At 36.8% G+C, this 20,872-nt stretch overlaps 4 protein-coding genes across 4 annotated transcripts; 2 read left to right on the forward strand and 2 right to left on the reverse strand.

Moving 5' to 3' along the window:
• The first annotated feature begins 839 nt into the window (after positions 1-839).
• On the forward strand, positions 840-7,408 carry LOC137729996 (uncharacterized). The gene is made up of 7 exons (XM_068469057.2): positions 840-1,402; positions 3,666-3,718; positions 4,116-4,208; positions 4,300-4,523; positions 5,333-5,399; positions 6,902-7,012; positions 7,137-7,408. The coding sequence occupies exons 1-7, from the start codon at positions 967-969 to the stop codon at positions 7,158-7,160; spliced, it is 1,008 nt and encodes a 335-aa protein (XP_068325158.2). The 5' UTR covers positions 840-966; the 3' UTR covers positions 7,161-7,408.
• Positions 7,409-8,773: 1,365 nt separating this feature from the next.
• Positions 8,774-10,107, forward strand: LOC137727312 (uncharacterized). The gene is made up of 2 exons (XM_068466178.2): positions 8,774-8,928; positions 9,192-10,107. Exons 1-2 carry the CDS (start codon positions 8,875-8,877, stop codon positions 9,801-9,803), a joined length of 666 nt encoding a protein of 221 aa, XP_068322279.2. The 5' UTR covers positions 8,774-8,874; the 3' UTR covers positions 9,804-10,107.
• A 1,573-nt stretch (positions 10,108-11,680) lies between these two features.
• Positions 11,681-13,715, reverse strand: LOC137727748 (dolichyl-diphosphooligosaccharide--protein glycosyltransferase subunit DAD1). The gene is made up of 5 exons (XM_068466565.2): positions 13,530-13,715; positions 13,380-13,427; positions 12,238-12,325; positions 12,098-12,141; positions 11,681-11,903 (listed from the first exon to the last, which is right to left on the reverse strand). The coding sequence occupies exons 1-5, from the start codon at positions 13,623-13,625 to the stop codon at positions 11,820-11,822; spliced, it is 360 nt and encodes a 119-aa protein (XP_068322666.2). The 5' UTR covers positions 13,626-13,715; the 3' UTR covers positions 11,681-11,819.
• Positions 13,716-16,817: 3,102 nt separating this feature from the next.
• On the reverse strand, positions 16,818-19,797 carry LOC137727356 (loganic acid O-methyltransferase-like). Its single transcript, XM_068466221.2, has 3 exons — positions 19,687-19,797; positions 17,559-18,212; positions 16,818-17,159 (listed from the first exon to the last, which is right to left on the reverse strand). The coding sequence occupies exons 1-3, from the start codon at positions 19,780-19,782 to the stop codon at positions 16,818-16,820; spliced, it is 1,092 nt and encodes a 363-aa protein (XP_068322322.2). The 5' UTR covers positions 19,783-19,797.
• Positions 19,798-20,872: the final 1,075 nt, after the last annotated feature.

The following is a 20,872-nucleotide window of genomic DNA, read 5'->3' on the forward strand; positions in this document are numbered from 1 at the left end:
GAAATGACTTGTCTTAGGTAGATAAGATCAGCTCGTCCTCTGCTTCTTAGGCAATGGGATACAGAAAAGTATTAAATTTTTGATTATCATGTTATTAAATAGGAAAAACATACCATTTCACAGTTGTCCGATGCTGAAAGAGAGATTTTAATTTCTCCTATGTCTTCCCCTTGTTACCTTACAGATTCATTTTGCAGCAAACTTAGCAGTGAAAGCTTTTGAACGCCCATGTGATTGAACTTTTTAACACATATTTATGCTATTTGATTGAACTTTTGAAAAATCATGTCAATAAAATGTTATAAGAACGAATTAGATAAAATTAGTAAACTTGAGCGAGTTAGGCCTGAAACTCGATCGATATGAACCCAGAACAATATCCCAATCCAATCCGAACAGTAAAGGTCCAATTAGAATTGACTTTACTTTTTGACGTGCCCGAATTACACCCCCAACATATATTTTGTACATTTCATCTCCCTCCATCACTCCATCTCCTACATATTGTATGGATCATATTAGAGGTAAACAAAAGAATACATGGCACTCCCTCCACCGCTCTTTTACCCCCAAATAAAATCCCAACCACTCAATTATATCATCCTCTTCCAAGTTTTCAATTGACTTTTAACAGCACAAAATCGAAGTGTGCACACAAAACAGCCCAACCACTCAATTATATCTCCTCTCTTTTTTTCTCTCTTATTTCCTTCTTTCATATTTGAACGGTAACTGTTAAATCACGTTAATATCTTATATTACTTTTTTATAATAAGAGAAAAACAAAATAAGGTAATGTAAAAGGAGAGGATGGAAAGAGATATAAAAACGAGAGGAGAGAATATCCAATTTCCAGACCTTTCCAATTTCCATCCCTCAAAATAATATTATCAATTATCTTCCATACATAATATATGGCAGTGGTGAGACTCCCGCTCTTATCCTATACACAACCCACCACTTAAAATGCGCACCCTCCTCACTCTTAGGCCACCACCAGCACCACCATCTTCGTCGTCTCTTCTCCTCCCATGCCTCTCCGCGCTCTCTCCTCCTCCCTTCTCGTCCCACCTCTTCAGCTTCCGACCCAACAAACGCTTCCACTTCCTCACCCCGTGCTCCTCTCTCAAGCAGTCCAAGAAGAAGTCCCTCCAGAACACCCCTAATGCTCCTCCGCAGAGCCAGCGCTGGTTCTTCAACATCCCCAAGAGCGACGACGGCGGCGATATTGAAAGGACAGGCGAGGATGAAGACGGTGGTTTCGACGGTGACAATGCGCTTAAAGGCACCGTTTTGGCCGGTGTTTTCCTGGTCGGTATTGTAGGTGGGCTCGCTGGTGTTGGGTACGTCTACAAGGACCAGATCAATGCCTTCTTGAATCAGTTTTCCACTCTCATTGAAGGTAAATTTGCCAACTTTTTTACTCTTCTCAGGTTTTGTTTGAATTCTGCTTGGATTTTGTCCGTTCATTGGTTTTAGAATTTGGTTTTGTTGTGTATCCATTCGAGTTCTTTTTTTTTAATTTTTTTTAATTTTTTTACTGGGTGCAATGATTGGGCTCGAATGGATAGGATTGCCATATATGCCAATTGGATATCAGTTTTTCAGATCTTTTGTGATGCCATTATGATTGTAGTTATTGGCATGTGGAATTTCGCTTACCTGATCAATTGTAATATGGAAACATCCGACAAATTCGAGGCATATGGATTGTTTTGTTAACTCAGTTTCTCAACCTTCATTAGATTTAGCTATGTAGAACTAGCCTTTTGAAGGAATTTGAATGGGTGAGGTGATTCTGATTACAAACTAGGCAACTTATTAGGAAAATAAAACTAGGTGCGTGAGCTGTGAACCGTCCGAAGAGCTGGTAGCCATTCATTCACGTCTTCCCCCAACTCATGCCATTTATGGACACGGAAATCTGTCAAGGTACCTAAGAGTTTAATCATTAGTCATTACCTTGCCACACAGTATTCATATGTTCTTCATCTGAATAAAATGAGGCAGTTGAGCAGCTTACAACAAGCAGCGTGAAGACAAAAAATACATAACAAACAGAAAATAAGCTATTACCAGCCTAACATTGCAGTGATACAGATCAAATACAAAACTGATTGGGAAGATGCCACTGAAAATTAAAGCATGTTCTGTTGTTTCATTCTTTTTTTCGAACTTTCTGCAAGGAAGGATCTCCGTTTAAATAGCCTCCATTTTTATTCGAGTTAGATCATCTTCAGATTTTGGTAAACATCTAGCATTTTTCTTTAGCCAAATATAGTTCACATAAGCAATTCAAGCTATCACTAGCCATAGTTGATAGTTTCACCATTCAAGTTTACAACAGCCCTCCAAAGTTCATGAGAAAAACAGTGCTTTAGAAGTAGTTGTGTTGTGTTTGAGTAACAGTGTAACTGTTCTATATATGGTTATATATTTAAATACGTTGTTTTCCTAGGTGCTCTCCCCTTTTAGGTACAATTGCATGTTTTAGTTTGATTTTAGGGAGCTCTTGCAATGGACTCTTTCCCTTTTGCGATACATTGAACATAAGACCTACCCCTATGCAGGGGCAGATCCACGGTGGGTCAAAGTGGGTCAGTTGACCCCATGGACGCCGGAAAGTTGGCTGGGGTGAGCCTTGGTTGACCCTATGGTCATCTGAGCAGGGGGCATTTTGTGCACACCATCTGTTCGACGAAATGCCCCACGACCCTCTCCTCATGTTGCTACCAGCTATGGATCAGATATGACTGATTGATGAAAGAACAAAGATCGATGAATGGTTAAGCGAGAAAAGATTGATGAACGATTAAGCAAGACTTTGCCTTAGAGACCAATGAAATGCGACCTAGAAGCTTTTGGTATGCCAGGTTGCATGCTGGAACCATAAACTCGTGGATGGATGAGGAGGAAAAATTCCTTGCACGTGTTTTCGATGAGGCGAATACCTGAGGTAGCTGATTACTTCCACAACTTGAGATGGAGCCGTCCCTGGAACTTAATGCAACATTTTCAGAATATGAAGAAGCACCATGGACAATTGTAGCTTGTAATATTATTTTTACCTTGAATTATGATTTATGAATGTACTATCGTTTAACTTTTCATTGTTATTTCCGTTTAAAAAAAAATCCACAATTTTACATCTTGACCCCATGAGGTCAAAATCCTGGATCCGCCATTGCCCCTATGGGCTTTACAACAATCAACCCTTACCATGCAGGGGGAAAATGTGCTCTTTTTCCTGCTTTTATTTCTTGAAATGCTAGTTCTTGTACTTTGCATGAGTGACCTTTTGATAAAAAAAAAAAGTGATGTAGCATTACAATGGGCTTTCTGTTTCTTTCTTTTTGGTATAATTTTATATTTGTACGGTGGTTTGGACATGTGAAACAAAGGCCTACTGACTCTCCGGTTAGAAGATGCGATTACGGGACAGAGGTTCAGGGCCGAAGGGGTAGAAGAAGACCTAGGAAGACTTTGGAAGAGACTTTACGAAGAGACTTAGAGTACTTGGGTCTAAAGGAAGATGTGGCACATAACCGATCACAGTGGCGTTCTAGGATTCATACAACCGACTCCACTTAGTGGGAAAAGGCTTTTTTGTTGTTGTTGGTATAATTTTATATTTGACTAAATCTCATGAAACTTTTGGTGAACAGGTTATGGTCCAGCTGGATATGCTTTGTTTGTAGCAGTTTATGCCGGACTGGAAGTATGCCTTTGATACCCATTTCTTAAATGTATTGCTATGTATATGGTTTTTAGCCTTTAATATGTTTTTCTTCCCACTTATTTGTTCGCCCTTGCACTATTTATGTACATTTACCTATGCAAGAGAAAGAAAACTAGGCAACTTTTGTCTTGAACAAGTAATTGTGTGCCCACCTTCAGGTTTTAAAACATATTTTACAAATTATATATGATTGGATAAACAATATGGTTCTTCATGGACTATATATTCTGAACCTGACTCCCTCATCTCTCTTTCATAACCACATTCAACCTTTGTAGATTTTTTTTTCCTTCTGTAGCATCTGTTTTAGATTTATAAATATAGAGAACCAAATCCTCATTTCAAGTAGTAACATAATAAATATTATGTTCCCTAGATCATTGCGATTCCAGCAATTCCATTGACCATGTCAGCTGGTCTTCTCTTTGGCACAGTGACTGGCACTATTCTTGTCTCTATAAGTGGCACGGTGAGTGTTTCTTTTTCCCTTTTTCTAACTATACAAAGAACTATCAATATTTGGTCTAAAATTTTCTTTTCCTGATATTTAACTTTTTCAGGTGGCTGCTAGCATTGCCTTTTTGATTGCTAGATATTTTGCTCGTGAGCGTATTCTGAAAATGGTTGAGGGAAACAAAAAGTTTCTTGCCATTGATAAGGCTATTGGAGAAAATGGATTTAGAGTTGTCACTCTCCTTCGCTTGAGCCCTTTACTTCCTTTTTCGTTGGGGAACTATTTGTATGGATTGACATCTGTAAAGTTTGTACCATACGTGCTGGGAAGGTTTGCTGCCCTGCTCCTTTTTCACTTAGTTAAAGTTCTCACATCTCAAGTTGGGTTTTTGTTATGCAAATGTTTTTATTGGCTGCTCTTGAGAGTTAGGGCTGTTAATTAGACAGGTTGAGCTGGAATTGGGACCCTTTTGATCCCAGCTCAATTCCTAAGTCTCTTAGGATGATATTGGATCAAATATTTAACCCAAGCTTAAACTGCCCTATATGATGGGTTACAGTTTAAGTTTAGGCCAGACCAAAGTGGACTAGATTCAAGTGGTTTTGGCAATTTAAACAAGATTTGGTATATTTCTGGGTCCAACTTGTTATCCCTTAGGTTGTCGAAATGAATTAATAACCAACTTAAACAAGATTTTCCATCCACTTTTTGTCCTGTTTAGATTGAATAGTCCTGACAGATGACATATCGTCGGTTTTTGAAGCAATAGAACTGAAAGTTTTAGTAAAAAGGAAATTTATTGTTTCCTTGCTGCTTTGAATGGTGGTCCAGTGATTCTCATAAACATATTGCTCAATTTTAATTCTGTAGAGGTTATTAAGTGTACAATTAGGGTGTCGTATAGAAAATGTACGATTGAAATATCAAATAAAATTCATTGATATGAGCATTATTGCATTGGCCCATTGGATAAAAGTATTAAAACAAAGTGGAGAGAATGTGGTGGTTAGGACTCAGGACACATCTGGTAATTTATGTATTGAATTAGATCTCATCTCATGAACTGATGTAAATATGCTTTAAGAGTTTGTACTAATTTTTACTCTCTGGTTCTAAGTCAAGTTGTAATTGACTTGCAGTTGGTTGGGGATGCTTCCAGGAACATGGGCTTACGTGAGTGCTGGTGCATTTGGGCGAGCTATAATTGTGAGTCTCTCTGTTTTTCCTTTTCTCTTGTGGAGATTCTACGTTTCTCCTGTCTAAAGGGGACGTGAGTGGTGTTAAGTGAGTGAACGGGTATGAATATATGTTTAGACCAACCATACTGCAAAAGCAAAAAAATTTCAAATTTATATTGACATCGACGTTGATCAGATGAAGACAAAACTTAAGAAAAAATATATTGTTAGTCGCTGAAGCTTAATTTTCCATGATAAGAATATAGAACAATGATAGTACAAAATGGCGACTATAGAACAAGAAACTGACTTATTGCACATCCTCTGGTTGTGAAAAAGGGAACCCAGTGGGATAATGTTAACATTTTTTATCTGCTGAGGTATATTTGTGTCTGTAAATTCTATGAAGTAGGGGTCTTCTTCTCAGTTTAAAATGTTGTGACAAGTTAATATTAGTAGAATACTGAGGAATATAGTGTGGATTTATTCTTTCCGTAAAATGACTTGAACCATCATCAATAATAACTATGAGTGAAGATGAGCTAGGTAACACAAATACAGCTTTTACATTAGTAAGTGGCCGGTTAATTTTTTATTGGATCATCAGATTTCTATCAAACTCTTCTTCTTTGTCTTTTAGTTTTGATACTATGAGTTATAAAAGATTGATCTAGTGAAAAACTTTCACACCCTAGGTCGTTCTTAATTTTTATGATAGATAGATAGTTACCAGACCTAAGTCAGGTATCAACCTTGTCAATTGTGTGGTTAATAAGGTTAGAAGTCTGGGAAATGGATAGGTTCCATAGCATCCAGATGCTTGCTGCTTGTCATGCTGGCATCTGCTACACTGAGCTCTACATATATGTATTAATGCACATGGTTTTCATGCAGTTATTAGCTTGGGTATCCTATCAGATTAGTTACACTTGTTTGCAATCCTTGTGGCGGGGGAATTTGATAAAGTGAATAGTCAGAAATTTCAGGAACCGTCAAATTGGTTTAGAATAGAGACAGTAACAATCCATCTTTTCAGGGGTCCATTTGGTAGCAGTTGTCATTTTCAAGGAAATATTTTGATTGATTATATCTTAAATTAGCTTCGGATATAGTGCGAACTGTACGCTGTTAGGGAAGAGTATAGTGTTATTGCTTTCAGACTGGAATATTTGGAAAACATGAGAAGTTTATGAGAATTATATTCCATGAACAGGTAAAAAGCAGCTGGTTGTAATGAAGTCAATATGAATTTATTACTTACCAAGGATGTAGTGCAGAACATTTTGTTACGTCTTCCAGATATGTAGTTGCATACTGCTGCTGGATAAATTTATTACTTACCAAGGATCAGAATTTGGCCTTACCAAACGCTGCTCGATTTGTTTATCAGACATTTTTATTATGAATTAGAAAACATGTGTTTCCGTCTACTGGCTGTTTAGTTAAGGAATTTAGTTGGGTTCCATGTAGTTAGCCGAGTTTCATTTTGAATCATTTGCTAATGTTCTTTTTATCCTGGTGGTGTTTCAGCAAGAAGAATCTGAGGTTGGTTTGCCAGGAGGAAATGGTCAGCTCTTGACACTAGGGCTTGGACTGTTAGCCACAGCATTGGCAGCTGCTTATGTAACACGACTGGCAAAGGTAAGTTCCTGCTTTGACAAGCATTTTCATTTATAGGGTTTGCCAAATCTCATTGTTCCTTTCGAAAACCAGACGGGTAAGAAGGCGATCTTAAAACCATGTTGAATTCTGGTTTTTGATGCAGGATGCTGTAAAAGATATCGATTAGGGGACGGGTCTGTCTGCCCATGAAGCCTACATAATGTATTTGAAACTTGCAAAAAGATTAGAAAAAGATGATAGCTACTTCACTGCCCGTGTAAGTATCCAACTTTTGGCAAATTCAATAGGAATTGTATCATTAATTCCTGGGTTCCTAGCTGTATATTTAGCCCCATCGATTTCTTTTCTCTGTCTTGCATCGTCGTATGAGACCGATCTTAAAATTGAGAAATGTGGTTCAAATGTTTCCTTCCAGCTGGAGTATGTGTTTTTCAAGTGCAAAATGAAACCCAGTGAACACACCTCAACACAAAATTTATGTTGGTATGGACATTAGTTGGTTTGATGTCAGTTCTTTGTCAAAGTTGGCGGTGCCCAAAGTCAAAGAGTGTGCTCATGTTCGTTCATATTGCAGTTTTTATTTATAAAACTTCTCCGTTGCTATTTTGTGAAGTTTACCATGCAATCCATTGTGCACTGTGTTGTCTCGACGAGTAAGAAACTGCACTACCAAAGCCAAATTACAGCACTTGACAAGTTTATACTTTTGGTATGGTTTTAGTTACCAGTTATACATTTTGTTACAACACCAATAAATAAAATTACAATGGAACATAGATTACCGTCTGATTGAATAAAACTTCACATTCCGTTCCAACTTTGATCTTTCGTTTCATATTATGCTCTCTCTCTCTAATCGAACGTAGTCGGTCACCATCCACGAGTCTTATGCTTGGTATAGTGACGTGTAGGTTTTACAATAGATTACACGAATTCATTAATCTGACATAAAACGATATGAAAATAATAGGTTTGGGGTCAATTTGTTGACGGATCGGGTTGTTTTGGGTCACTTGTCAAGATAAGAGATTCAACGTGATCCGTTAAGATAACGGATACAAAACAAAAACAACCTGAACGTGACAAACACGACTATTGTTTTCCAGGTCTAGTGATGTGTGCGACGAGTCTCCTCCATTGTTCTGGACAATGAAATTTGTTGAAATTTGTCGATGTAATCATCACAGGATGTTACCGATCTGCTCATACTATAACACGTATGTAATGAGCAAGTCCTACGTTAATCTATTTATACTATAACTGTATAACATGTATGCCTATTTTTAAGTCCTACGTTACTAAATAATTGTCTAGAAACAATTATGTAGAAACAGTTTTTGTACAAATTGTTAGTATAGATTAGTCATAAAAGAGAGTTGACAATTTCGATTAAGAGAACACTGAGTGGCAAATATTGAATAAAATTTGGTAAGAACCATAACGGAATAGATTAATCGATACCGTATGCAGGTTGCCATGCATGCAAATTATGGTTGAGTTGAGTGTGATTGGTCACCACATGTCCTGCAGAGGCCATGTTTGGCTGCGACAAGTGTCAAGTGTCTCCTACCGCCCACGTTCAATGTCTGAGAAACAAGCAACAACTTCATCTGCTTGCTTTTCAACCCGTTAGTCACATGATCAAATTCCTCAGAGTCCGCCACGACTTCACCTAATGCATGCATTTCAGATGCTTTAAGGTGCCACTTGTCAAAACTCACCACCCTTTGGGAAAAAGGAATCAAATAATTAAATCAGTTGCCCTATCCATAAATATGCCTCCATAAACTCTTTGGCCCCAGATCATTCAGAATCTCTCCTTCGAACCATTTTGAAGTTGAATCCTTTGAGACTCTATCACCAGCAATCGTTAACTTACGATGGAATGGTCTCCTCAAGCTGCCTTGAAAGCTTACTTAGATACTCTTCAGCTGGTAATTTTCTAATACTTGGCTTTGTTTTTGTGTTTTCTTGTTAGGATTTCATGCGTATTGTTATTATGTGATGCATTTTATATATATAGATCGTGATGTAAAATACATAGTATAATAATAGTTTGACAGCATAACATGTCATATATACGACTGCCCACATCGACAACACTACTCGTTTTCAGTTCTTTTAAGTTCCTTGTTTTGTTAACTGAGTAATTCACATTCAATTGCTTATTCCACCCAGTTATTTTCTCTTAATGCAGTGCAAGTTTCACAATGATCAAGACTTGGTGCATGGAAACACATGTGGTGGTGGTGTTATAGAACCAAAATGCATGGAGTTTATATCAGCTTTAGCAGCTGGAAAGCGAGCAAGGTTAATGTTGCAAGTCACATCTGAAGGCGTAACACCGCTGACGGTTTCGCTTGCGGTGGCTGCAAAGCAAAGTGGAGGCCGACTGATCGTGTGCATTAATAATGACGACGACGACGATCATACGAAGAAGATTGGCAAAACCCTACTTGTGGAAAACGGTCTCGACAACGTCATTGAATATGTTTATGATACTGATCCTTGTAGAATGGTGAAGCATTTCAAGCATGTTGATTTTGCGGCTGTGGACTGCAAGTTTAAAGATTACTTGAAACTTTTGAAGGTTATGAATCTCAACCCAAATGGGAGTATAGTGGTGAGGAACAATATTGGTGTGACTGTTAATGGAGGTCCAATTCTCGATCAAGTTTTCAAGGAAAAGAAAGGACTTGAATATGTGACCTTACCTTTAGGAGAAGGAATGGAGTTCACAAGATTCAGATCCAAGGGCAAGTGCAAAACCCAGAGATATAAGAGATTTCATGTAACATTTGAAAATTAAAATCTCGTATGTATTCCTTTTCTTTGTCCTTTAATTTAGGCCAAGAGGGTATGGTCTAAAATTTGTCGAAACTCTTAATTTAGGCCTCCTTTGATGTCTGGAATTGGATTGAATAGTTAATCCAGCTTCTAGTTGATATTATATTCAGTGTCTGTAGAATGAAGGATTGGAGATGAGTTACAGATCAAGCTCATTTTGGTATCCATGTACAATTGTTTACTATTACTAATAGTATACTTTGATGCACCGTAACTAGGTATGCAGGTTGGATAACTGAAATTGGAAAGAAAGCTTGTTGCCGATATTTTTTCCATTGGAACTAGAATATTTTTGATCAGATATATTCATATGAAAATCACCCCTACGCGTAACTTGTTATCATTGAAAGGTTGGTTCTGAAGGAAATGCTTAATTAAAAGATTAATTTTTCAAGATCAAACCAATAATGATATATCTATACTACAGTGTGTGTGTGTATATCTATATCTATATATATATATATATATAGATATAGATATACACACACACACTGTAGTATATATATATATATATATATATATCAAAGTGGTAGACGATTCGCAAGTTGGCTCAACAAATTTGATCAAGGATTTCTGCCAAGCCGAAGGAAGCGGTTCCACAAATTTGGACTACACGAGCTATAGAGAAGTGCTAGAGATGTTATATGGTCGATTACTTGGATTCGAAAAGGTACCTATTTTCTGTTGGATGATGTGTGGCATATCGAACTTCGGAACAGAAATAACGATATCGCTCCCGGATAGAGAGTACAAGGACTTCAGATATGTACATGTGGCTAGGGCACCGTCAAGTATTCGTACGTTGCAGAAACAGCGAGTAATGACGTGCATTGCATCAGAAGGCAACTTTGTTAAGACTTTTAGGGAACTTGACCCTGCTTACTAGAACTGGCATTACGAATATCAAAGAAGGAGATGAGATGGACCTATGTCTCTCAATCCAAAAGATGAAGCTCCTTCACTACTTGTTCTTAGTGGCAAGTGGCGAAGAGGAATTTCTTAGAACTAATTTGCTATGTTCTATAAATCTTACTCATCTGCAGTTTTTCACTGAATCTATTAACTGTTGAAAAAGGGTTATGGCCAACCTGCATTACATGCACCTTGATAGCTGCATGGAACTGAAGGCGTTGCCAAAGGGTCTTGAATGTCTTGCTAAACTAGAAACTCTGAGACTGGATTTCGTGTCGATGCAACTTCTAGAGTCCATACGACGAGGTGTGGATCGCCCGAAGGTACAACACATCCCTGAGATCACCCCTTGTTACCAAACATTCTGAATATTTCACGATATTCATGTGGTCGTTTAAACTACTCCAGTAGACAAATTGTTTCAAGTTCATAAATCTAATAAGATATCGATTTGATGTCCATGCATCAAATTCTGAATCCTTAATCGTATTTGCCACACAGGATCTACGATCTGGGGGTGTGTTTCTGAAGAATAATTGGGGACTGTATGGGGGCGAAGTTCCTGCCAATGGCAAAGATGTTCAGTCGACTCCCTACCCCATTGTGAGTGTCTGGACCCCTACGAGTGAGCAGAAAAAGGGAGGAAAGAGGCCATGTGCGTGTTTGTGATAATATTGAAGATTGAATGTGTAAATTTGGGAGGCTCATGAACATGTGTTGTATTTAATCCAGATACTGCGGTCAAAACTAGCTTTGGACATGAAGATGAAGTGGATTCAAAATTCCTGTTTTACATATTTTGATAGTTCATGACGAATCTGATGTCTTACAAAAATTTCCACCATGCCGATGGACAAGGGAAATTGCCTGCAATGATGAATCTGATTCTGTTTACTACCTTATTTTGTTTTTTGCAATTCTAAAACACACCAAAACTTATAATATCAGATAAAAGAAAATCTTTCCGAGAAGAGTTGTGACATCAAATTCATAAAACTCGTTTAAGATCATAATCTTATCACGATTTTGAAGGAAACAGTATCCAACACGACGAAAATATGCTAATTTATCCAAGGAAATTCATGATCACCAAATGCAGCACCACGTTGCAGAGAACAAAATCAGCAAAAGCCCGTTCAGGTGCTAAATCCTGCAGATTTACACGCATTGATCAGGATGATGGGATATGATGAGAAAGGTGTGGCAAAACAATGCTACTGACTTATTATCCTCAATCTATTATGAAGAACTGACAGTACAGAATGAAAAGCTGGTCTAGAGTGTGCAAAAATGTCGCAACTAACCATTTGCGAATCGGACAGAAGGACAAGAAAGACACTGTACCTTAAATTCTTTGTTTTCTTTGTTCACTTGAATACGGAGACAAACTGCAAATAAATAAAAAAAATCAGGTTGAGAGTTAATCTCCTCACGTCTAATATGTATTTACACCTGAAAAGAAATAAACTACGTAATCCCCTTACCAGCAAGGACTGCTGTCCCTACGCAAGAAAGTACTCCAGAAAGAAAAGAGTTGAATGGGAATGATCCAACAAGAGCCATGTAGACTACCTGTTCAAAACAAAATAGATGACCAAATGAAGATTAAAGGACTGTTATAGCACTGCAACGCAGGCGTTCACTTAAACCATTCAGGCTCTGTTTTGGTAGTTTTTCAAGCATCATGATATCATCAGAAAATAGGTATTGGGTAGAGAATATGTTAAAGTGATAGACGCAAAGATGGACATGGTGAATCTAACATTGACAAAACAGACCCGTGATTCTAGAAAGAGGGTGGTGGCATGGATCCACGACATGTATCCAAACAAGAACTCTTATATACCTTAAGATGAAACATGGACACCACAAGGTGGTCATGTTGGTGTCAGACATGTAGAGACAACCACCGGAACCTCAAACATATGTTCGTCTAAGCTAATATCTTACTTAACACCAAGAAAATATCATGTTACTTGTACTCGAATCATGCTTGCAGAGTCCAGACAGTAATTTTAAATGGTGAAAATTTCATATATATAAAAAAACAAAGAAATTGTAAGTGTGCCTTAATTAAAGAAGTAGACTAATGTTTGGAAAATTACGACTACCATAACACAAATGATTACACAAAGTAACATTTCGCACAGCAAACAAGCGAGCACAGACGTTTAAAATCATGTATATGCCACGCGCATATTCTAAAATCTTTTAGATGTATCCCGTCAAAGAGTCGATGTTGGGTAGTAACCCCATGTCATGTCATGTGAACATATTTGTTTTACATAGATACGAACAGGTTGACGCGAAATGACTAAACCATATTTTGGACCCTGGTGCAAGTCGTTTTTTGTCATTTGATAAATATAGCTTGTATTACTAATCTTTTCTCTTTTCAGTTCAATTCAAATAGAAACACACAACGACCAAACTGAGAACGAACATTTTATTTGAAAAGAGAAATGCTTGTCAACCGAAATTTGGAACTTAACTAGTTTCAGATCAATACAAACAAAACTCAATTTCCTGAAGATCGCATCGAAATGGGGGCATCGCGATCTCTGCAAAATGATAACTTTCCGAATATTCTGGGCACCCAAAACTAAAATTGAGATGATGGAATTACCTGGATGAGGGCTGTGGACACGGCAAACCCAACATAGAGATCGATGATCTGGAAATCCAACACACAAAACAAAAAGGAAAAATTGGGTTAAGCTTCTCTCTGCTTTCAGTTTGTGGATTCTTAGCGATAGAGGGGGAGAGAGAAGGAGACCTTGAGAGTGGTGGGAGTGGCGGAGTAAGCAGAGCGGAAAGAATCGAAGAGGGCAAGCGCGTCCTGGGCCGTTGACGACGGTGATGCTTTCCCCATTTTTCTCTCTCTTCTTCTTCTTGTTCGGTCTTCCTCTCTGTCTCTCTCTGCTTTCAGACTTGCAGTGTTTACTAGATCCAACGCACGGACTGGTCTTTCGACCTAAATGGTTTGGGGACATTATTGTCATTTTAGGTACATGTGTAATGCTTTGGGTGATTTGGGTGGGCTTCTTCAAAATCTCTCATCTTCAATTTTGTTGAAATTCTAGTTGGGCCAAGATAGGCTTCCTTTTTGTTTAAATCCAACCCAATTCAGAATCTCTCTTGTTTTATTCTCGGACGTGTTGGAAGGTCAACCAAATTTTCATAATTTGGGTTCGAATTGGGTTTCATTCAACTTCAATCGGATTCAAGTTTGATTGGGTTCATTTTTAGTCGTGTGGAATTGGAAAAGCTGTGTGAAGAAAAAAAGAGTCTAATTGCTAGGGATTAGGATTTTGTCTTCTCCTCTTTTCATCAATTTCCATCCCCTCCTCTCACATTATCTATTTTGTCTTTGTCTTTGTATAAAAATCTAATATAAGATGTTGACGTGGTTTAACCGTGACCGTTCAAATAGGAAGGGAGGGAAGGAGAGAGAAAAAAAGAGGAGATAGCAAGCCTTATAATAAAGTCGAATCTTCCATTCTCCCTAGTAACTATAGATATTGGAATCTAGACCACAATGCTTTCCATATTTTAGTGCACGATTCTAAGTGTTGAAGGAAAATTTAGAGAATGAGGACGATGAGAGACGGAGAGAGACATAGGGCGAGTGAGGGGGAGAGGGAGAGGAGGGAGCTCATGGTTTGTAATTACTTGTTTTTTCCTTATGGTCTTGTGTATTTGTTTTATACTAATTACATGGACTTACTCGTTCTAACCAAGTAATACAAGTCATAAGGGGATTTGATTCCCAAATCTGCTTAGAATCCTACTTCTAGATTTACACAATCAAACTTCAAAATAATATTAACTACAACATCCCTTTTTAAGTGTGTAAAGCTCAAGAAGTAGTTGCATCAGGTGTTCTCAGATAACTGTTAAAGTCTTCAAACTACATAAGCAGTTATTAGGGATGGGCAACGATTATGGCGGGCAGGTAACCGCAGTTATTTACCCATAATTGTTTAAGCTTTTACCCACATAACCGTTTACCCGTTGGGTATTTATATAAACGGGTATACCTATACCCATAACCGTTTATAAACGGTTAACCATACCTATAACCGCATATCCATTTACCTATAATCGCATACCCATTTACCCATAACAACGTACCTATTTACGTTTTTGTTTTATCCATCTACCTATTTTTTTAACAACTTGAAAATTAAAAAGAAAGTTGTCATAATTTTCTTTTTTCTAACTATTAAATACTGTTATAAGTATATTTAACATGTATTTTTATATTAACGGCAATATTACTAATGAATATATGCGATGTCTCCCAATTATTTGACGGTCAATCTATTACAAGAATCATGCATGGTTGTAGGTTAATTAATATTCTTGTATACATATACATATATATATATATATATATATATATATATATATATGTGTGTGTGTGTGTGTGTGTGTGTGTGTGTGTGTGTGTGTGTGTAAGTATGCATCAGTTTGCTAATAAGCTAATTTGATAAATATTTGGATTTTTATTTAGAAACTTATGTTCATCGATCCAAGCCATTTAATCGATTTCTAATTTTGGGGTCAAATATTTATTGAAAACTCGAGGCCAATTAAATATATATATATATATATATATATACACACACACGCATACGCATCATCTAATAATAACATGTTTCTAAATGCTCAAGGTAATCATTATCTTGAATTAGTCAAAACTCCAGAAGACTCCAAAACAAAATTGTCGAGCACTCTAATGCTTTAGCACATTCAATTACATATATTAAACATTAGCACGGTCTATGAACTATATTTTTCTCTCAAATGAGGCATATATATATATATATGCATATATTATATGGCCCTTTATAACCAAATATATCTCGGGATACTAAACCTAGTTAGAAACTAATTTTTTTTTTAAATTTTTAAATTTTTAGTTTTACATGTATTAAAATAAATCATTAAATGGGTACTGGTTTATAACCGCGGGTAATATCCATAACCGCCCATTTAAATTTCACGGGTAAACGGTTATACCCATAACCGTTTATTTATCTAAACGGTTACCCATAACCGTAACCGTCAAATTGAAATAGGCGGATAACCGCAGTTACCCATAACCAATGAGTATTTGCCCATCCCTAGCAGTTATACACACGAATCTAAATTAAGGTTTGCATTAAGGAAACATAAACTCACAAAATCCTGACAATAGTAAAAGCCAAAGCAGGACACAACCCAAGTCTTAGTGAAAAAGGTGACAAGTGCAAAGTCAATGCTTGAAGAAAACAAACTGCGATTAATGCTCACACCAGGGTATGATCAAACTATGATAGGTGCATCGTTAAAACCTTGTCAAGTTAACAAATCAAAATGGTACAAATGCTTCTGAACTAAGGGGAAAGAAGTACATTAAGGTCAACTAGGTATCTACCAGATACTCCCTCTAAGTTCGACAAAACTCCTTAATTAAATTGCAAGTGGCATAATTCGAACAATTTACACATTTCAATTCCTTGGACAAGCTTCCAAAAACTGAACTTCGGTAATTAGTTGGTGAAGAGATCTGCGAGGTTGTCATGGGAATGAATTCGCTTGATTTCGATATTATGATGTTGTAGTTGCTACTATATTATGATGCTCTAGTTGCTACTAAGAGAAAAGAATATCAATACAATATGTTTGGTATGGTCTCCTTTAATGCATCCTTTCAGAATTTAGTCTTTACATTATCTTCAAATATCCTTGGTGGGACGTCAACGACAGAGGACATTCCACAAAGTGCTTCGAATATGCTCAAGGAGAATATCTCAACATGGTTCGAATACGTAACAACTAAAGTCTACTTAGTAAAACTTCAAGATATTGTGGTTCTAATAACGGTAAAGACATAACCTTTTTTCTTTTGATTTTTTTCTGCTTTTCCACACACAAATGAAGAATGACATGACAGTAGGAAGTCAAAACTCGTCTATAATATTGAAACTTGTCACACGTACTTCTTAGTAAATCAGACATAAACACAAAGAAGAAACTGTCGTCTCAAAATAAATAGCAACACAGCACAATGGTCAAGTCAATTTGCCTTGCGTTTAAGCACAACAAGATAGACCATTGCCTTCCCTGCCACTACAACGGATTGTTGCTCTGCAAGTCTTTTACCATACAAGTCAAAGAGCTCGTCCAAGATTTCGTCTCCAAAATGCTGCTTGATGAGTCCCTCCATTGTAGCTCTCACTTGAGATGCAAGTAGTTGAGGAATATTATAGACAATGTCATGCGCGGCAAAATGATGCAAATTTTCCCATCTTTCCACGCTAAAGCGTCCATTTCGTTCCATAGCAGCTTCTAGTTCTTTGGATGACATGAAATAATTAGGTATATTAAATGAATCTACTTTCTCTTCATCAACAATTCCCTGCATGCATAAATTCAAAAAAAAACAAAAAAAAGGAAAAACCATAAATATCTAATGATAACACAATAGGTAAGCCATAACTTATAAGTAACGAACTCAACCTAAATATTATATGTACTCACCCACACATTATCTAAACCTGAGACTTGAACTCCCTAGTAGCTAGACTACCAGTGAATAAGAATATCACTAGACATCTTGTAATAAAGTAACATTGTACCAGAGCGTGGTAATCAATTAAAGTCTTCTTTTATTCTAAATTTTTAATTTACAAAGATTAGATTTCATTTTTGGAGAAACAAAGATTACATTATTTAGATGACTACACATAAGGAAGATGATGAACTATAAATAGTAGTTTAATACAACACTAAGATCAGTTTACAATTAATCTCTTACCTTCCTAGCCATCTCCATGAGGCATGATCCCAAAATTTGAAAGAGCATATTCGGCAGAGATTGAGAATGAGGGGTATCGTCCTGGCGACCTGGAATGATAAGTACCATGAGTCCTTCATTCACAATCTCTTGTGCCCTCGCATTCAGGAAGCACTCCATGTCCTCAACATTTTGGGCTTCATAAGCCCTTAACACTTCATCAGTGGCATCTGAGTAAAAGATTCGACCTTTATTCCACGCAGGGCTGTTTTTATCCACTACCTCTTTTGGGACTCGAGAAATCCATGGAATGGAAAAGGAAGAGTGAAAAAGGTGGATGGAACTACTAGGAAATAGCCGACCATGGAAGGAACCTGGCACACCCGCGGCATAGTATTGCCGGTTGTGTGGGAGGGAGTTGAAGAGCAAGTTAAAATCATTAGAGGCATGATCATTAAAGAAAACCTGAAATTCGGGTATTTGGGAATTCAACCCTAGGGATTTGCATTTCAACTGCAGAGCTTCAATTACGTTTTCCACTGAAAAAAGTGTATTGGGGCCAACAGAGCAACCCAAATCTGCAATTCTAAAGGTCTTGGAAGATAACAAGGTTTCCAGTTCAAGCTCTGCAATTGCCTTGTTTACAAATTGTTTGGAAGCATCCGCACCTCCTCTCTACACAAGGAGAAACGTTGGTGTTACATTTATTTGAATCTAGAAGGAATCCAGAACTTTTTTTTTTCCTTTCTGGTGTGGTTTCAAGGAGATATTTTTGTATAAATTAATGTTGGTTTGAATGACTGCTTATGCGTAAAGAGCCAAGCAATGTTCAGTTTATTATACATTACTAAATAATGAACATTACATATATGTTTATAACAGTGAATAGCTAATTACTAGCAACCAATTAAATTGTTTCTTAATTACTCAATTCGTTTTGGCAATGTACATATTCTATGCGTACAATGAGATCAAAGAATAAAGGTTTTTTAGCTAAAATGGTCATTGAGATTGTCATAGCTCCTCACTTTAGTTCTTTAAGATTTGAAATCAATAGAAGTAGTCCCTAAGTTTGTCCCCTATCAATCATATTTGGTCATTCCATGAAATTTTTTGTTAAATAAGAACCAAAATGATTGATAGTGGACAAATTCAGGAACCATTTCTATTAGTTTCACATCTCAGAGACCAAAACAATGAGTTATACCAATCTTAAGACCATTTTATCTAAAAAGCCAAGAATTAATTATTTCCGATTTTAGTCTGCAGACCACTTTATATATATTAACATATTTATAATTTATGTTTGGAGGTACAAGATAAATACAAGATAAATAAGCATGTTTGCCATGGATTGACTAAAGTTTGCTACTCTGATATATACATGCCTATAAGACTATAAGCCTTTATCAATTGCATTTTACATTTCTTTGGCCTAATTAACAAGTGAAAGGGAAAGTTTTTCGGTGTACTCCAAACACGCCACAAGACGTTGTTGTTCCTCTCAAATAAAAACGTACGTGTGTATTTTTTAATTAATGAATATACCTTAGAAGATTTTTTTTAGTACATTGATATTTTTATACTAAGGAGAGGAGGAGTTTGGCAAATCCACACAATGGTCAGCCTAATTTGGTTTCGAATTTGCCATCAACGAGATTTGAACCAAAGACTTCTCATCAAAGTGAAGAGAAATACCACCAGACTATAGTATTTAGTTACATCATGTACCTTAAAAGTTAGACACATCAACCATGTCATTCACTCTTATTATAAGACGAACAATAATAGTACACTGTACACCACGTACGCTACTTGTTTTTCCGCTTTCCATAAGGGGGCGTTCAAAACAAGGCAAGCAGCTACCACCCGACAACCCCAAAATAGAAGGGGAAAAAATAAGATAAGCACTAGAAGAACAATGTTCAGAGAAAGGATCATCAAACCAGAGCACCCACTAGAAGCAAACCCTAGCGGAGGACTGATGAGAATAAGTTATATATTATTTCTATGTAGTGTATGTCAATATGTGTAGTTTCAAACTGCAGAAGAGGTAACTATTTCTGTCCCCAAAAATTAGAATATTAATTGATTCTGACAAAGTCTAGCCAAATGCACTTAAGAGAGATTCATAGTGAAATGAAGAAACCTGGTAAACGGAGTTGTTAGCATAGCCCGTTGGTCCATCTCCACCTTTCATTGGATGAGCTTCACAGATTTTGCTGTTTTCCTCTGTTGCTGCCATCTCTCTCTCTCTCTCTCTCTCTCTGAATATTATCAAGTTGTATATATGCGTTTAGTGAAATGAAAATCAGTTTCTTGTTTTTGATTATGTGCCTGGTATTTTATTTGCATCCCCAACCCAACTGGCAACTGCATGCGTACAATGTGTCGTCAAGAACTCTGCATGCACAGTAGTATGTGTCATATGATAAACAAAAAAAACAAAACGTAATTACATGGTAGGGGACAACTCACCTATTCAAGCCGAGTAATAGACCTTGTATATATGGGGCTGCTAAAATTAGGTGCCTGTAGGAATTTTTTTATGTATATTCTAACTTATTTGGAGGCCAATATATAGTGTACAAAGGTTATAGATAAAGAAGAGAAGTTAATTCTAATGAAAACAAATCCTACTAATAGGAAACAAATCCTACTAATGGGAAACAAATCCGATTAATAGAAAACAAATCCTACTAATGGGAAACAAATCCGATTAATAGAAAACAAATCCTAAACAAGTCCTAATTACAATAAAATCCGATTAATAGAAAACAAATCCTACTAATGGGAAACAAATCCGATTAATAGAAAACAAATCCTAAACAAGTCCTAATTACAATAAAATTAAATTCTAACATGAAATAAATCCGGAAGAAAATCAAACACATCAAAGGTAATTACAATAGGATGCTTTACCGTAGTGGCAAAAAGAAATCATACTTGTGCATGCATTCTGCTAAATTAGACTACAAGTTGCATAATTCGGACAATTTACACATTTCAATTCCTCTGAAAAACTTCATAAAAATAACTTTGACGCAATGTGCTCGGTATGGTCTCTCTTGATGTATCCTTTTCAAGTTTGCTCTTTACATGCAGTATTATCTTCAACTATCGTTGTTGGGATGTCAACGAGTGATGACAATCCACAAGTGCTTTGAATATGCTCGACAACGGCTCTAAGTCGTGTACACTCACGAGCAGCCTTATAGAGGACAAGTATCTCAACATGGTTTAAAGATGTAGCAACTAAAGTTTGCTTAGTAGTCTTAGTAGACCTCCAAGATATTGTGGTTCCACCAAATGTAAAGACATAATCCGTGTGGACA

The sequence above is a fragment of the Pyrus communis genome, chromosome 10, assembly GCF_041283825.1.
Source record: "Pyrus communis isolate YQ-2024b chromosome 10, ASM4128382v1, whole genome shotgun sequence".
Taxonomy (NCBI): Eukaryota; Viridiplantae; Streptophyta; class Magnoliopsida; order Rosales; family Rosaceae; genus Pyrus; species Pyrus communis.

What these genes read in the sequence shown, in the direction of transcription:
- LOC137727748 (XM_068466565.2), bottom strand. Translation starts at nt 13,625, where the DNA reads ATGGGGAAAGCATCACCGTCGTCAACGGCCCAGGACGCGCTTGCCCTC. An exon ending in TGTCCACAGCCCTCATCCAG is followed by an intron (nt 12,326 to 13,379) that starts GTAATTCCATCA and finishes TGTTTTGAACAG; the next exon opens with GTAGTCTACATGGCTCTTGT. An exon ending in AAGAAAACAAAGAATTTAAG is followed by an intron (nt 11,904 to 12,097) that starts GTACAGTGTCTT and finishes GTAAATCTGCAG; the next exon opens with GATTTAGCACCTGAACGGGC.
- LOC137729996 (XM_068469057.2), top strand. Translation starts at nt 967, where the DNA reads ATGCGCACCCTCCTCACTCTTAGGCCACCACCAGCACCACCATCTTCG. An exon ending in CAGTTTATGCCGGACTGGAA is followed by an intron (nt 3,719 to 4,115) that starts GTATGCCTTTGA and finishes TATGTTCCCTAG; the next exon opens with ATCATTGCGATTCCAGCAAT. An exon ending in CATTTGGGCGAGCTATAATT is followed by an intron (nt 5,400 to 6,901) that starts GTGAGTCTCTCT and finishes GTGGTGTTTCAG; the next exon opens with CAAGAAGAATCTGAGGTTGG.
- LOC137727356 (XM_068466221.2), bottom strand. Translation starts at nt 19,782, where the DNA reads ATGGCAGCAACAGAGGAAAACAGCAAAATCTGTGAAGCTCATCCAATG. An exon ending in CTAACAACTCCGTTTACCAG is followed by an intron (nt 18,213 to 19,686) that starts GTTTCTTCATTT and finishes CTCCTTGTGTAG; the next exon opens with AGAGGAGGTGCGGATGCTTC. An exon ending in TCATGGAGATGGCTAGGAAG is followed by an intron (nt 17,160 to 17,558) that starts GTAAGAGATTAA and finishes TTATGCATGCAG; the next exon opens with GGAATTGTTGATGAAGAGAA.
- LOC137727312 (XM_068466178.2), top strand. Translation starts at nt 8,875, where the DNA reads ATGGAATGGTCTCCTCAAGCTGCCTTGAAAGCTTACTTAGATACTCTT. An exon ending in ACTTAGATACTCTTCAGCTG is followed by an intron (nt 8,929 to 9,191) that starts GTAATTTTCTAA and finishes CTCTTAATGCAG; the next exon opens with TGCAAGTTTCACAATGATCA.